Genomic DNA, 17,009 nt, shown 5'->3' with positions numbered 1-17,009 from the left:
TCCTATCTATCTCTGGTTTCCACCCTATTTCTCTGTTCCCCTTTACAGCAAAACTCAAAAAATTCGTTTATACCTGCTGCCTCCAATTTTCCAATCCTCTCCTGAACCCACTCCAACGTCACTTTCGTCTCCTTGGAAACGGTACCGCAAGGCCACACACCGGCCCATCGCTAGTCCAGTGTAAAGTCTTGGTCTCATCTACTTGCTCCGCCCGCAGCTCTTTAAAACAGCTCGTTGCGCCCAGGAAGCCTGTTCTTGAACTTACACGCCAAGCGACCGTCCCTTCCGGTCCCTGTCCTACCCGGGCTGCTACTCTCACAGGGTCTCCTCGAGTCCCCAACCACGGGGCACTGAGCTCCCAGGCCCCTCGGTCCTAGGGCCTCTTCGCTGCAGCCACCCCTTTGCTGAGCTCAGTCACCCCAACTGCGTGCCGATCACGCCCAAGTAAGGAAACACCATCTTCGAGGCAGATTTTGCCCGTGAAACCCTGGCTCATCTGCGCGACCGCACAGCCCGCACGCCACGGTGAACACGGTCTGGCCAAACCCAAACTCCTCCTCACCGCCCAGTCGGCCTCTCCCCGTCTTCCGTCCTCTCAACGGCCCTGGCCAAAAAGCCCTGGAGCTGTCCCTGAGTCTGCTTTCCCTCACGACCCATGACCAACAGTGAAGGCGAATCCCACTGGCTCTATCTACCTTAAAAATACATCTAGAAACACATGAGCAGAGCAAATGCCAGAACTGGAAAATAGGAGGGAAAAGATAAAAAATGTACGCAAAACATCCATTATCTATCTGTATATTACCCATGAAAAGAGGTTGAAACGATTCAAGGAAACGTCCTATGACTGCGGCCATTGGTCTCCCAGCTGAGTGCTCAACTTAACGGAAGCCTCATCATCCTGAGATTTCTGAGCGCCATGAACACAGACAATCCAAGGAGCATCCAGAAAACGGGCAAAAAACGAGGTTTCCCGAAAAGAACCGAGGGTTAGCACAGCACTGCCTCCCTACCGTTACCAGTGGAAACCAGACCAACACTTTCAACACAGAGAACATAATTGCAAGCTTGTAGGTCTACACCCATACAATCGTCAATGAAGTATAAAAGAAAGCCATTTTCAGACATAGAAGATTTCCAAAATATTTACTGCCCTGTTTTCTTTCACAAGCAGCTATGGTGGATGCGCTCCACCAAACGAGAGATTAAACCAAGAATGGGCAAATTACCGGATCTGGAAACCTCAAGAGAGAGGCGGGAGGAATGAACCCCCAGGATGAAGGTGAGGGACAGTTCACAGTGACAGCTGTGCAGCCAGCATACAGAGCAACCTTTCCAGATCGTGTCGGAAGACCTGGAGAGCGAGCCTTCAAGGAGTTAAAACAAGCATGGCACAGGGAGTGCAGCCGGCATTGACATACTGGCCAGGTGGAAAACCAGAGGGGAGAAGGAGCCATTGGGGGATCATTTTATAAACTATATAAATGTCTAACTAATGTACTGTATACTTGAAGCTAATTAAATAAATAAATTTATTTAAAAAAAAATTAAAACAACAGTCTACTGAACCTGTTTGGATACATTAGATATTGGAAATTAACGCAACTAGAAGATACTTTAAAGAAAAAAAGTATATAAGAAACAAAGCAAAAGAAAAACTGTTGACTTCATAGGAAACAAGCAGGGAAGGGAGAGAAACCACTGTGCGCGACCACGCATGTCTCAGCTTTTACACCGCGGAAGCACATGGCACCAAAATCGTTTGAACTACGTGAAAGATGGGAAATAAAAGTGAAGGAGTGTGGAGCCGGGGCAGAGGCTGGCGAAAAAGCCAGATCCTCAACCACTGCAGGAAGGCAATAAACAGTGACTCCAACCGGAACACGAAGATACGAGGGAAAGGCTGCAGAAATCACCCAGCAAAGCTGAACGTGGCTGCGTCTGGGAATCTGAAGGGCCGGGGGCTTCCGTTTCTCCTAAAAAGCTTTACAGAACTTTGTCTATTTAACTATCTGCATGCGCATCTTTGGTAAAAATACAAACTATGTCAAAAGGTCTCAGCTGACTGAACCAGGAGTGGAAGATGGCTAGACACTTCCTTTCAGGACCACTTAACAGCACGTGTCAAGTGTGAATTGCACTCCGTGACCCCGCAATCCCACATCTATGAAGCGACTGAGAAAATCACTGTGCGAGGAGAAAACGGCTGCATGAATTAGGAGATTCACTGGCCATCGTTCATTCTACGGAAAAAGTTCATTCTACGGAAAAATTAGAACAACTGTGATTTCATTCAACAATAGGCAAAGTAAAACCTAGACATGCTGGAATATAAGGTGATCATAAAAGATGGAGTTATACTCCATGGAGTAAACTTGTATCTACTAAGATGGGAAGGTGCTAACCTGCTGTGGAATGAGGAAGGCAGGTGCAGTCTCATTTATGCAAAATTTTCAATTTGCTAGAACCTCTTCTGCTCTCTCCCTAAATGCCACATGGCTTTGTTTTGTTCAGGTTTTCAAAATTTCCTCCTCAGAAGGGCTTTACGAGACCATCATTTCTAAAACAGCCCACTGTCCTCGAACAGCCTCCCCCTGGGATCTTGACCAGCCCTTCAGCGCAGACCCCGATCAATGACACCAGATGTGCCAGGCTCGAATCCTAGCATTTGCCACCAGTGTGACAACAGTGAGTCATGTAATGTCTCTGTGCTTTGGTTCCTCACATGGAATACAAATATATATACCTACCAATATTTTGGGAGGAAAAACTGATGTCACATGTGTAGTGTGCCTGATTAGTAAAAGTAAAGGTTCAATATATGCTCATTATCAAAATTACATTTTTTGCACTCTACTGAATTATTTGAATTTTTCTCAAGATGAAAATACATCTTTAATAACTATGTATGGTGCCAGGTGCTTACTAGACTTATTGGGCTGTTCGCTCCATAAGGTATATAAACGTCTAATCACCATGTTGTACACCTGAAACTAATATATTATATATGTCAATGGTAATTAAAAATTTTTTTGAATTTTTAAATACAGAAAATATCTTTTGTAGAAAAACAATAACAGTTTTGTTAAAAACTATTTCATTTTAAAAATACAAAAAACAGAGAGGAGGAAAAAGATGTATCATCCCACCACTTGTCAACTACATAAATAAGAAGCCATCATGTCCCCACCAGAGACTGTCCCCTCCCTCCAGTTAGCAACTGCCGAATTTTTTTCTTTGCTTTGACGGACACATACACCTATATAAACTCTCCTTTTACTGAATACAACCAAGATCTGTCACTTGTTTTTTTCACTTTCGATCTACTGCAGACATGGTCCCGTCACCTGGTCCCGTCACCTGGTCCCATCACCTCATCCTTTCCGCTGCTGCATGGCCCTCTGTGCGGCAGGTAGCAGGACACGCAGTGTTCTCAGCTTTCTGCCACTGCAACGCTATACTGTATGCGAACACATACCCCACACTGTCAGTCTGTTACAACGTTCCCAGGACTGGCTGAATCACAAGGCACGGACTCTTAAAGTTGTTTTAAATTAAATATTGAATAGATACAAATATACTTGTAAAGGTCACGTGACCTATGAAACAATAATACAATGATCACTGCACACCCATCGCTCCGCTGAACTATCACTGTTTGGAACTTCCCTATGCCCCTCCCCAATGCCATGGCAGGTGTCATTTATCAACCTTTTATTAATTTTTCTATTTGCCAAAAAAAAAACCCCCAAAAAACTAGTATCTCGTTATTGCTTTAGTTTTTATTTCTTTAATCATTATAAAATGTGGTATCTTTTTATAGGTTTTTATTTCTTTAATCATTATAAAATGTGGTATCTTTTTATTGGCTATTTGCATTTCCTTTCTATAAATTATTTTTCTTTGTCCTCTCTTCTGGGTTGACCGGGGCATTTTACTTTCTGATTTTAGAAACTGCATGTTGGGGACACTAACCCCCCACTTTGCTCATGTTGAAACAGCACCCCGTCTTTCACCACCAAGTTTCACACTGTTATGTATGCAGCTCTCTCAATTTTCTGCCTTCCCATGTTTAGACGAATATTTTCCCAAATATCTTTTAGAATTTTGTTTTTTATATTTAGATCTTTAATTGATATAGACTTTACTTTAGTATATGGTGGGAAATGGAGCTCTAACATTGTTTTCTTCAAATGCATATCCAGTTGTTCCAATAGCATTTATTGGCTAATTCCTTTCTCAACTGATATAAAGACTTTCAGGTCAAATTTTTATATACACAGGTATGTACGTGTACGTGTGTCTACGTACGTATATGTGATACTATGGTGTACACACACACACACACACACGCACACATACACAGCTGTTTTGGACTCCATTTCCTCCTGCTGCTCTGTCAAGCCTGTGGAACACCATGGAGCTTGGTCAAAAGAAACCACTCACTTGTCCCTCTTCATCAAAAGCCATGACGACCACGGCAGCTCCAAACTTCTTGATCCTGCTGGCCTTCTCCAGGAAGTCGGCCTCCCCCTCCTTCAGACTGATGCTGTTGACGATGGGCTTCCCCTGGCAGCACTTCAGCCCAGCTTCGATCACAGCGAAATTGGAAGAGTCGATACACAAGGGCACCTGAGGTCACAAAGGAGGAAAATCACAGAAAGACAAGTCACCACAAATTCCCTTCCAAGGGCTCCGAAACAGTCCCCATCTCTTCCTTAGAAAAACAATAGACAAGTAATAATAGTGAGAGAGACAAGACTTTAATGTTAATGTGCTTGTTCTTAAAGTCTAAAACACTTGGAGCAATTCCAGTCGGACGAGAGGCTCCGAGCGCAAAGGGCCCGACCTGTCTAACTCAGACCACACTGAACTCCGGCATGGGACAGCCGAGTGGGCTCGCCGGCTCCAGTGCTAGTTCACACGCTCAAGCGCCTCTGCCCTGAAGCCAGCACCGCACAGGAGTCCCACATCCCTGCTCTGACTCCGGAATTGACCGTTAGCCTCACGCCCTCTGGAACAGTTATTCAAATTCAATTTTCTCTTTGGAGAATCAAGTTCCTGACTGGAAAAAAAAAGTTTTACTGTTAGAGAGCAAAAGCAGATGTCATCTTCAACAGATGCACATAACTAAGGTCAAGGACAAAACCGAAAGGCGCAGATGAGAACAGGCTCCCTTTCGTTACCCTCCGTGCACTCACGCCTGTGTTCCAGGAAAAGCGGAAGGGCTTCAGGGAAGGATAAGGCAGCTGACCTAAGCTTCATTATGTAATGAATTCATTCAACGAATAATCAAGTGACGACCATGCTACGCCCCTTGCTAGATTCGGGGCCACTGGTAGGGCAGACAGGGCCCTGGCTTCCCCAAACTTATGATTTAACAAGTAATGGCAAAAGGAATGGGAGCACAGGCTGCCATGAAAGCGTATTCCAGGGGCACCGAACCTGACCTGTGACACCGGGGAGGCTGGAACGGAGAGTCAGGAAGAGGGGCCCCCGGCAGTCAGCTCCTCCTTAAGGCACAACACCAAAGGGGAGCAGAACAAGCAAGGAAGCCATGGGTTTGGCTCTTTCCTAGCATACTAGTAATGGCAGGTGTGCTAGGCAGAGTCAAATACAACAACAGCAGACCAATGTTTTAAAGCACTTGCTGACAGTCTGGTGTCCTGAACTTGCTGGTAAAAATGTGCTGGTCAAACACTTATGGTCTACCCCAACTGTTCAAAATTTGGTCTCAAATTTTAGAAGTAGGTCAAAATCAGGAAGAATTAAGAAAAAAAATTCTGATATCAGTCAGAACGTTGAGTAATTAATAATGTCTTAAGTTACACGGGCTCCTTCACAGTTAACAAGGTGTTTTTATCTTTACAATCCACAAGTCAGACAAAACAGGCATGATTATTCCCATTTCAGAGATGAGAAAGGAAACTACAGTCTGTGGACAAAAACGGGGATCTCTGGAAAGTGACCTCACAGGATGACCGGATCCTAATTCCTAACTGGGCAGGTCATGGCATGCAGTCAGGCCCCAGGTATATAACTTTTTTACTAAAAGGTTTATCTTGCCTTAAGCAAAACCTGCCCATTGTTTCTGTGCATGTAGGTTAACACACCTTAGAAACGCCCACTCTCTCGAGAGCACAGAATCTTGCTAAATAACTTTCCTGTAATCCAGTGTCTGTCTTGCTTTCTCCCGCCTTCCCTGTAACCTTCCTTAATTCCAAATGCATAAAAGAAACTGCGAAACTGTCATTCTCCAGAGCACTTGAGATCTTGCTTCCCAGCACTGTCGTCAGTTTGGAGCAAATAAAATCTTACACAAATCCTCTCTTGGTTTCCACGTCCTTATGCTGACAGGTCAACAGTTGCTCGACTCGCCTGGGACTATCAGGCGGTGTCTGATCCCCGCCCACACAGCCCTTTTCTTGCTACTTGCCTGAAAACAACTGCTCCCCCTCTGACACTGACTCTGAGCTAGTCACCTAGCTTCTCTATACCTTAACTTCACAAAATATTTACTCCCAGGGAGTGATGAGGCTTTTAAATAAGGAGTTTTAAGACATAAATGAAGGACGGGTTCATGTAATTCACTGCTTACCACAAGACTTCTAACTTAAGCTTTTGCTGAAACCTAATAAAAAAAACTGGCAGCCCTATTCTCTTAAAGCCCTAGGAAGTTTATTTTGAAAAAGAACTTCAAAAATCACTCCTCATCACAAATTGGGTGGTAGAGCAATGAAGTGAGATTTTTAAAGTTTTTAGAATCAATCCCTTGAAAATTTTTTGACAACACAAAAATTAACTTTCATCTTTCAAAGGACAAATGTAAAAGCTGACAGAATGCCTGATTTAATCGTTTTATGATTTTTGTCTTACTCTGAAAAGCCTAAAAAGGTCTCTTCTTCCTGTGGCAGTTCCCTTGTCTATTGTAGGAACGGAACGAACGATTTCATGGAAGGGCGAGCATGTCCTTCAGAGACACGAAAAGTGGGTTCTTAACCTATCCTGACATCAGAGGACAACTCAGACAATACCTGTGACGAATTCCAGAAGCCTTGAAAGCACCCAAGCTGAAGTTACGTCTCTCTGAAGTCTGGTTTTTGGTTTGAAGTCAAGCTAACAGAAATAAGTGAGAAAACTGACAACCCGAAACCACTGGGTTTTCGACGTAGGAAACCAAAAAACCAGTTTGTGAGATGATGGATCAATGTGACAAATGACAAAGTTAAATGAGTGACAGAGACACGTAAATTCCCTCGATGAATAAAAATTTTGTGCGACCTTGGCAATGTCGGGCTCGGAAGCAATGAAGTTGCAGAATCTGGTCATTGCGCTGGGACCATCCAGCATGCCATCGTCCACGTTGACGTCCAACACCTGGGCGCCCATCTCCACCTGCACCTTGGCAACACTGAGCGCTTCCTGAGGAAAGAACGCAAGAGCGGGCCGCACGAGGGCGGGGGAGTCAGGACAAGGCTGACCACGTGACCTCGCGCCGTCCCCAGCTGTCCTTTCGGATTAGACTCAGGGCTGCTCCCGCCCAGCCATCACCCCAGGTGAACCTCCTTCAACATCTCTCCCCACGTCACTGCACTACACGGAACCCACCGAGGCTGTTTTCCTCCCCAGCCTGGTGGCCGGGCCCCGTGACCCGGCCCTGTCTTTTCACCCCGCTGTTCTCCCCAGAAACACGTCCTGATGGACGCAACAGGTTTTATTTTGGTAAAGTCTTCAGAACTGTACACTTCGTAGCGTGATTTTTTCTTTGCCCGAGAAAACCAGATAGAAATGTTTAGCAATCACTGTGCTGGAACAGGCATGAGACCCTTTGGCATATGCCACAAGGAAAGACCATTTACAATTACCCACGGTCACACAGGGCAAAAGGGTCACAATAAAATTCGGCAAATTAAAAACCGTTTTTAGTGCCAGCAACGTGTTAAATACAGTAAAGAAGAGAAAGACGTGTAAGTCGTAATCACTGTTCCTGAAGGCCTTGCATCGAGTTGGGGGCCTATGACACAGTCACAGAGAAAGCTACCGGCACTGCCATACAGTGTATGTCACATGCCAAGACCACCTAGACACCAGGAACAGCAAGGTCTCTGTCAACTGCAATGGAGAAAGCTCCCTGAGGGAGGGTCTTCAGCTGGGCCCTGGAGGGTGGACTAGGGGGTGGGTGAACTGGGGGAGGCAGAGACGGGTGGCAAGAGCCTGGTCAGACCAGGGGTCGAATGACTTGGAAAACAGATATGTCAATACCCAAGAGAGGCATGGACTAGACTCTGCTTCATGAGAGTCGCAGAATAGCGGCTTGGAAGTCCAGCCTTTCCAAACCGGCTCAGAAAGACGAAGTGAATCATTTAAGGATGTACAAGGTGAGTGAAGGAACAGGACTAGAACTTCCTTCGGGTCAGCACTCGGATTCTCAAGGGGTCACTAACTCCTGGGAAACAGAACCGAATGAGGACGCACTCCCGCCCGCCCTCTCCCTGCTTCTGCCTCCGCCTCCTCCCGTGTCCTCCAGGCAGTGAGGACACAGTGACTACGGGTCCGGCTTTGTGGACTTGGGGTCTGTCATTACTTGCTGTGAAACAGCAGCCTCTGATTGCACATCTGTAAAGAGGGAATAACGGCACCTATTTCATAGGGCTGTGAAGATTAAATGAGTGATGATGCAAAACACTTAGCACAGTGACTGGCACTGAGACCTTGTTAAACGACAGACATCATCACTCTTACCCATTTGCTTCTTCTTAAGATGCCCTTTTCTCAGTAACCAATCTACCAGATTTGAGAGCTAAAAGGGACACCACAGAATGGTCATAAGAATCAAAACAAGGAGAAACACTGCCAACTGAAGAACACTACAAAACTATGAAGGGTCATTATGATTCAGAAGGGAACAAACATGAACGAGCCTCCTGCAATGTTCAGATGACAGGGCAGGAAGGGAAGGCAGTTTGGTCCCTAAGTGGAGAAAACTAAATGACCGCCTAAGGAATCTGGATTTTGTCCCAGGTGCTAAAAAAGTCACCTGTGAAAGCTCCTGAACCGGGGAGGGCCATGAAAGAAGCATATGGTGGCAGTGAGCAGTAACAGGAATGAGAGAATGCCAGCAACCAGGGAGCCAGGCTGTGCCCATGTGCCACCGAGGGCACCTCCGAGAGCGGCTGCAGAGAAGCAGTCGACAGGTCCATAAAGGACGATAGACGGGCCCCTTCTTCATGGTTAAATGAAGTCTGCTTTGATAGTAGTTTCTAGAAGATCTATTTCCCAAAGGTTGCAAAACATGAGAGTGAGAGAAGTTTAATGATAAAATAAATCATTACAGCACAGACCAATTTTTAACTTTGTAATTGCATAAGAAAAAAAATCTATCCACATGTTTAGGGCAGTTTCTATTTGGCTTGAAGTTTGCTCACCCACAGAGTGACTGAGCTGAAAAATACTATGGCTAAACTGTCATGTGAACTTTCCAAGGCAGGGGCCAATTCTTTCTTGTGTGTTTGCCTGATTATTTCAGTCTACAGCTAACAGAATCAATAATTCCACGTTAGTCAGAGCTCGATGTGGTCATGAGGAACTGAAGAGGAATTTTCTTGGCTTTCCTTTTCTCTAGAAAGATTTGTAAGAAGCCAAAATGAAGAGTCTTCTCAAATTTTTAAACTTATCTCACAATTATCAGAAATAGAACCTCCCATCTTATCGCACTTCATACTCCAAATGCAGCACTTTTTGACAAATAATGACAACAGCGGCTTCGGTTTTCCGAAGCCTCGCCCTCCCGCAGCCCAGCCTGCTGCAAATGCGCATGACGGTTCTTCTCACACTTCCCAGCAGCTCTGCTAAGGACACGATCAAAGGCTGCCTGAAGAGCTGTCATCTGCACGCTGTCCAGCCAAAAACATGGCCAAAGCCTCCAGGGTCGCCCTGAGATGCTCACTTCGTAGCTTCCGGCCATGACGAGTTTCGCGAACTTCCGGGACCCGGCCACGTTACAGCGTTCTCCAATGTTAACGAAGTTGGTGTACGGTCCGATCCTGAAGGGCTCCAGGCCTTAGAAGAAGAAGCATTTTGAAAATGTTCTGAAAACATACATGGCAACAGGAGACAGAAGGAATACAAACGTTTCACGCGAAAGTTAAGAAGTGTCTGTGCCACCGCCCATCTGATGAGCCAAGAGATCCCACGTGGAAATGGGACCTTCACCTTCGCCCCCATAGGTATTTAAACTGTGTTGTTGCAGCTACATTTATAACCAGAACTCTCCAAAGAGGAAATATTTCAGGGATTTAAAATGCAAATTTCTCTAAAGAGCTGAATGAGCTCTGAGAAATAAGGACAGATCATCATCGTATCCTTATTTAACCAAGTCTGGGGCAAAAGCCATGACGTCAGAATCCAAAGGCCGACTGCAGAGCTGTCCACGCAGACGTCAGCTTGAAGCCTGGAGCGAGCTTTCTTAATCCCACCAGCTTTACCACGTCTCTTCGATCCAAAGTTCAAGACCTGTAACCAGCAAGGCTGAACGGGGTCAGGACGCTGGCCCAGGCTGAGCCCAGGGACACAGGAGTCACCGGGCAAGTCCACACTCATGAGCCGGCTCTGCACAAGCCACCTGGGCTCTCTACACCTCTGCCCTTACTGCCAAGAGCCAATAACATCTGCCTTGTTAAGGGTCAATTTAGGGGCAAAATCAGATAATAAATGTGGAAACGTTACACTGAGGTAAAACAACCTACAGTGTAAAGTATCACGCAGAAGACGCCTTTAACCATTTTGTTCTCCTCGTCACATTTAATGTATTCGGAGAGGGTCTTGCTGGACAGCAATGGGCAGGCTCTGGGGACAGCCAGCCTCAGGTTCAAGGCCCTCCCCGCCATGTTGGTGAGCAATGGGGCAACTTCTCTCACAGCCTCCAAGCTTACAAAATAGAGACAGTAAAACTATCTGCATCATAATGTGAGTGTGAAAATGAGTCTAGGTACACTGACAGACGTGGAATTAGCACCAGCAATCATAGCTGCTGTTGTTAATAAAAGAAAATGGCTTTTGAGTCCTTTGCCAAAGCACTGATTGAAGAAGAGATAAATAAGAGGGAGAAAAAAATAATGAGCACAGATGGGTGTTTGGTCAGTGACTGGGAGACTGTCTCTTCCCAGGTTGGGCTTGTGATTGCCTGTCCTGCTGGTAAGGACTCTCCTAGCCTGGCCCCTCTACCAGCCGCAGGCCACTCCCGATCCCCAGCCAGACCCTGAGGCTAGCAGGGCAGGCAAGCAGGGATGCAGGCATTTAAATGTTGAAGAGAACCGGCCCTAAGGGCATTTCACACAAAGCACTTCGGATCTATTAGCACTGTGAAGTAGCTGCTTTAAAAACTACATTTTTCACAAGTATGCAATTTATAAAAGAACAATTTAAAAGTGTGTGGTTGCTATACCGAACTACAAAGTTTTTGTACAGCAAAGGAAACCATCAACAAAAGACAACTGACTGAATGGGAGAAGATATTTGCTTCTATCTGATAAGAGGTTAATATCCAAAATATATTAAGAACTCATACAACTCAACAACAACAAAAAAATCTAATTAAAAAATATGCAGAAGACTTGAACAGATATTTCTCCAAAGAGGACATACAGATGGCCAACAGACATATGAAAAGATGCTCAAGGTCCCTATAATCAGAGAGATGCAAATTAAAACCACAGTGAGATATCACCTCACACCTGTCAGAATGGCTGCCATCAATACATCAAAGAACAACAAGTGCTGGCGAGGACGTGGAGAAAAGAGACCCTCACACACGGCTGGTGGGGCTGCGAAGTGGCACAGCCACTATGGAAAGCGGTCTGGGGGTTTCTCGAAAAATTAAAAATGGATACGCCTTTTGACCCAGCAATTGTACTTACAGGTATTCATCCAAAGAAAACTCAAACAATAATTCGTAAAGATACATGTACCCCTGTGTTCACTATCCTATCACACCTCTGTGACAAAGCCACTTCTTGGGACAAGGAGTGTGTCACAAACCATAAACCCCTCTTCCTCTAACCTCACCCTCTGCCTTTGGGACCTAAGAAGAAAACAGCGCAGCCTCACACTCACTGGGATTAAGTCTATGCAGCAGGTTCTGAGTGAGGAAAGTAGATATTACTACTGCTGGCACTCGTATTTTATTTTACTTTTTTTAGGACAAAAGGAACAAAAATATCTCAATTCAGAGAAATGTTAAATTCCAAATTATTAGGGTGCATAATCCTCAAAGTGTGCGATTTGCAGGTTCTCTAAAAATCTACTTATATGGTTTTGTTTGATTTTTTTTTGCTTAAAGGTCTTAAGAATGTCATTAAAGTGTTGTGGTAAAAATATAAAATTTAAAGTTATTTTCTAATAGTTGGCATGATGAACTACCTTACCATTGTTCCTTATTTGAACATCGAAACTCATTTTTAAAAAGGGAGGCTGAACAGAACAGCTGAGAACAACCAGAAAAATATACGCAACTCCTTGTAAAGTCCTGAACACACGACAAATGTTAAGACCACAACAATAATGTCTTAAAAACAAAATTTTCTAGGAGGAGGCTGCTGTCATTAGGAAACACTGAGCCCTGACAGTTTGGAATTCTCAGTACCTAGTAGCAGATCTGATGGTGAGACTCCTTAGGCTGTGGTCGAGAGCATGTTCCCAAAACAGTGCACGGGGCCGACAGGATCAGGCGGTTCTAACCCTGACCAAGGGTGACGGGCAGTCGCCTGCCTTTCTTCACGTTTCCCCAGAAGTTAGTCACCCCAGAAAAACATAGGGTTCTTCTCTAGAATTCACTTAAGAGCCGAGAACAATATCTACTCCTCCTTGACGTAATAAACAAGTGGTTGGCACAAACATCACCACCACTCAGGATAAACATACCAAAGTTGTCTATGACGGGTTTCCAAACCCACACAAATCATGTCTTTCATAACTTACCAGCCAGCAACATGTGCCCTTCAAAAACGGTGGCAGGTGGAACTCGAGGCTTACAGTTTTTCACAGCTTCAGCAATCTCCCTGAGTTGAAAGAGAAAACACTATATCCATTAATTCAGAATAAAATAAAATTAAGCTAATTTCCAGCTATGAAATTAAATCTATTTAACACAATTATGCACATAATTATATACCTAGTTCCAAATGTGCGGCAACAATTATGCCTTTTAGTTTTCTCAGTAATGCAGAAAATGAATCCCTAAACCCAGCCTTCTGTATCTGCCTGGTCTGCCATGTGCTGACTGTACCAGCTTCTGCCTCAGAATGCGAATCTAGAGATAGGTGACAATTTGTGTAAATGGAAACTGGCTTTAATGGATTATGTCTTTGGCCAATCTGGAAAAATCTGGCTACTCCACTAAATTTATCAGGACCAGAATGAGCTGCTCACTCTCCTGTCTCCCAAATCAGTATATACACCCATGCATACACACGTACACAGAGACTAATGGACAAGGAGACGTATACAACTATGTATATAAACACATACATATTGTCTAAACAACTCTTTTTAAGAAGAGGTAACCTTAAAAACAAAGAGATCCAAAGATAAGCTACATTCAACTACTGATAGCTTTCAGAGATTATTTAAAGATGTTTAAAATATCATATAGGCTCTTAATGGAGTCTATCACAGAAGTCAACAAAAGCAGTGAAATATCAGATAATTCAACATAGAGAACATAATGATACGCATGAAAACAGACTCAGAAAGTGAGACGGCTGGCTCAAAACATGATCACCAGCCACTCTAGGGAAATAAACAAACCATCCTAAACTGTTCTATTCCACTGAATTCCAATCCTCTCGGAAGCCACAAAATTGCAAGGACTGACACACAACGTCACCAAAACGCATGGATTTGGGGGGTAGGAGGGACACGACGGCCTTCCTCATGCACTCGCTCAGCAACGTGGACTAAGCAACGGCTGTGTGCCAAGCAAGATGGAGACACCACTCCTGACCTCAGGTGCTTGAGGTCTCATGGTCTTTTCCTTCATGAGAGAGCCTAATGGAGACAGGTATCTGCCCACAATATATACGGGCTGTCTCACCTATCAGTCGGGTACTTACGGGTAGAATATTATCAAATCTGAGATTTGCTTTACAATAGTCTAAGGGAAAAAGAGTTGGGGAATGGGTAAAATAAGACTAGCGAATGCTGAAAATTATGAAAACTATGATAGGCACACAGGGATTCATTTTATTTTGGGAATTTTTCGTAATATAAAGGTATCTTAGTTTGCTAGGGCTACTATAATGAGGTACCACAGACTGAGTAGAGTTTAAATAGAAACTCATGTCTCAACATTCTGGAGGCTACAAGTCTGAGGTCAAGGTCAACAGTGCTGATTTCCTCCCAGGCCTCTCTCTCTCTGGCTGGTCTTCGCCCTGCGTCTTCACATGGTCCCTTCCTCTGCCTGTGTCTCTGTCCTAATCTCCTAATCTCCTCTTCTTGTAAGGACAGTGGTCACACTGGATCGGGTCTACCCCTGTGACCTTATTTTACCTTAGTTACCTCTTCAAAGTCCCTATCTCCAAATACTGCCACATTTGGAGGGGGTTAGGACTTTAACGCATGGATTTGGGGGGTAGAAGGGACACGATTCATCCTGTAATGAAGGTAAATTGCTGGAAGTCACCGTCACCTGATATGATCCGGAGTCGTACCACAGCACCCGCCAACGATGTTGACCAGGCCGTTCGCAGCAAAGTCCTGCATTTGGGAAAAGAAAGTTTCAAGGAGTTCATCTGAATTCTAAATTCGCCACTACCAATTCAGCAGAAAAGAGACCTACATTTCCTGAATAACTAATTTTATGTTAAAAGAAGAGCTAAACACACCTAAGTCTAGATACAAAGCTTTTAATGCCCTAGGTATGAGGTTAAAAACAGAGAACAGTTCAGATACTATGAAATCTTTTATACCTTTTAAAATGCAATGAGATATTTACTTAACTGATCACAATACAATTTTTACTCATATGCTGAGCTGAATGATTATAAGCTGAATAATGCATTTTCGACAACGCAAAGTTTTTAACTCTAGATTAATTAAAAATTCTAAAGAATTAAAAATTCAATTCCTCAGATACGACAGCCACATTTCAAGTGCTCCAACCACCCTACGTGGTAGTAGCTACACAATGGACAGTGCGAGTCCAGCATTTAGCCATACCAACAACACAGCTGAGAGGAAGGTCTGACCGCTAAAAATGTATGGCAATCTAAGGACGGAGTCGGAAATGGTTGAGGAGAGAATGGCAGTGAGCCAGAAGCTACAGATTCAAGGAACGAGGACAAAAGACCGGAGGTGAGTCGTAAGGAAGGGTGGTGGTGGCACGGGCTCACGGTCTGGGATTCCAAAACAAGAGACACACGGGAGAGAATGGGGGTGACAACAGTGGGAAGCGAGGAGTTTGGGGGGCCGGGGAAACCACTTAGAAGGGCTGCAGGAGAGCCAGGTTTCAATCAGTTTGGGGTGGACCTCACTGGGAATCTTCCAACAGCCACCAGTTGGTACTGGAGAAAAGATGCTGACAGCGAGCGCCTCCCTCTGCCTCCGGCGTCTGAAATCAGGCTTTTATTTGTTATACACACACTGGAACTTATTTAGGAAAAAGTCTGCTTCTAAATATTCTAAATCTAAAATGTTACTTCTCTGTCTCTGAAGAACCAAATGAAAGAGGGCTCTTGACCTTTAACTGCAGGGCCATCATCTGTGGAGTTTCATCGTAGTCACCGAAGGTATTGGGAAGACCTAACAAAGTATATTTCAGCCATTATTGGAAAGTATCTTAACAAACGGACATAGTATTTGTAAAGGCTTTCGGTTAAAAAGTTAGAAAATTTTATATTATGATTAAACGGTATAATTAAATACTTACAAAAACCAATAATAATTTTTAATATTAAACTTAGTAAATAGAGAGACACCACTCAAAAAAGAAAATCACAAAGGGATATAAACAGCCACTATTTCTTTTCCATTTGAAAGAAAAGCATCACTACTATATGAGGCAGAATCCCCCACCTCCATCCCCTTCCCATGAGGGAAATTTATTCACTACCCAGTTGCTTGGGGGAGGGGCTAGGGGAGCACTACACCCTTCAAACTAATGAGTACCCGACATGCAATTAAAAACACAAAACATAACCAGTCTCCTTTCAAATAAATCTTGCTCCTGGTGGGAAATAAAATTTATTGTGCATTAAAATGCATATATTTGGAGAAAGAATGCTGGAAAATGATTTTTTAGCCCAAGGGAGCTAAGCAGTGCTCAAAAACCTTCACCAGGAAATCTGGTTAACCCAGAATGGATTACCACTGTTGAATTAGATAGTTCAGAATTGTCTACAACGCTCTTGGTAATTTTCATACATAGTAAACTAGAAGCCCCAACTTTCAGAAAGGTAAAAGGTAACAAGACGCCGGTTCTTCGTCTGCCTTTTTGTGCACACACTGCACGAAGAGGGCTCCCTCCCATCACACTCTCTGCACTCATCACTTTGACCACGTCCGCATGGCGAACACTGCCACCAAAAGCATGGCTCTGGTCAATTATGTGACTAGTCTTCATTCCCCAAAGTTCTGTGCAATTCTGAAGCTTTTAGCCTGAACCAAACTGTTCTTTCAAGAGTATAGGGCAACAGTGGTGTAGACCCAAATATTCTCCATCTAGAAAATTCCTACTGAGCGTTAACTATACACCAAGATCTTCAAAACAAACTCTTTTATCAGATCTACCACCCTTTCCACCCACATCTCGTGTACTTGGATTTTGCCACTGGTGGCTCCTTTGAAACACTCACCCGCATTCGGATAACAGAGGACATAGGCTGTCGTACATTTTCCAATTGTTTCAATAAAAGGTCTCATTTCAGCTGCACCCAGAGCACAATTTAATCCAATGCTGGAAAAACCAAAAGAAGATATTAGAAGCATTTTCTTTTATTCAAAATATTTATGCACAT

General features: G+C 44.1%; 1 protein-coding gene across 4 annotated transcripts in view; it reads right to left on the bottom strand.

The window, feature by feature from the left end:
- MTR (5-methyltetrahydrofolate-homocysteine methyltransferase) overlaps positions 1-17,009 on the bottom strand; it is an 89,411-nt gene that overhangs the window by 51,285 nt on the left and 21,117 nt on the right. For all 4 annotated transcript variants that reach the window (XM_039850404.1, XM_039850401.1, XM_039850403.1 and 1 more), the window contains 7 exons: positions 16,848-16,948; positions 15,734-15,795; positions 14,684-14,751; positions 12,976-13,055; positions 9,947-10,059; positions 7,282-7,422; positions 4,447-4,632 (listed from right to left, as the gene is read on the bottom strand). In XM_039850404.1, the coding sequence (XP_039706338.1) occupies positions 4,447-4,632; positions 7,282-7,422; positions 9,947-10,059; positions 12,976-13,055; positions 14,684-14,751; positions 15,734-15,795; positions 16,848-16,948 (751 nt within the window). The remainder of the gene's footprint in view (positions 1-4,446; positions 4,633-7,281; positions 7,423-9,946; positions 10,060-12,975; positions 13,056-14,683; positions 14,752-15,733; positions 15,796-16,847; positions 16,949-17,009) is intronic.

Source organism: Pteropus medius, unplaced genomic scaffold (genome assembly GCF_902729225.1).
Source record: "Pteropus medius unplaced genomic scaffold, Ma_sr-lr_union100, whole genome shotgun sequence".
Taxonomy (NCBI): Eukaryota; Metazoa; Chordata; class Mammalia; order Chiroptera; family Pteropodidae; genus Pteropus; species Pteropus medius.
This window is presented reverse-complemented; position numbering and strand designations above follow the sequence as displayed.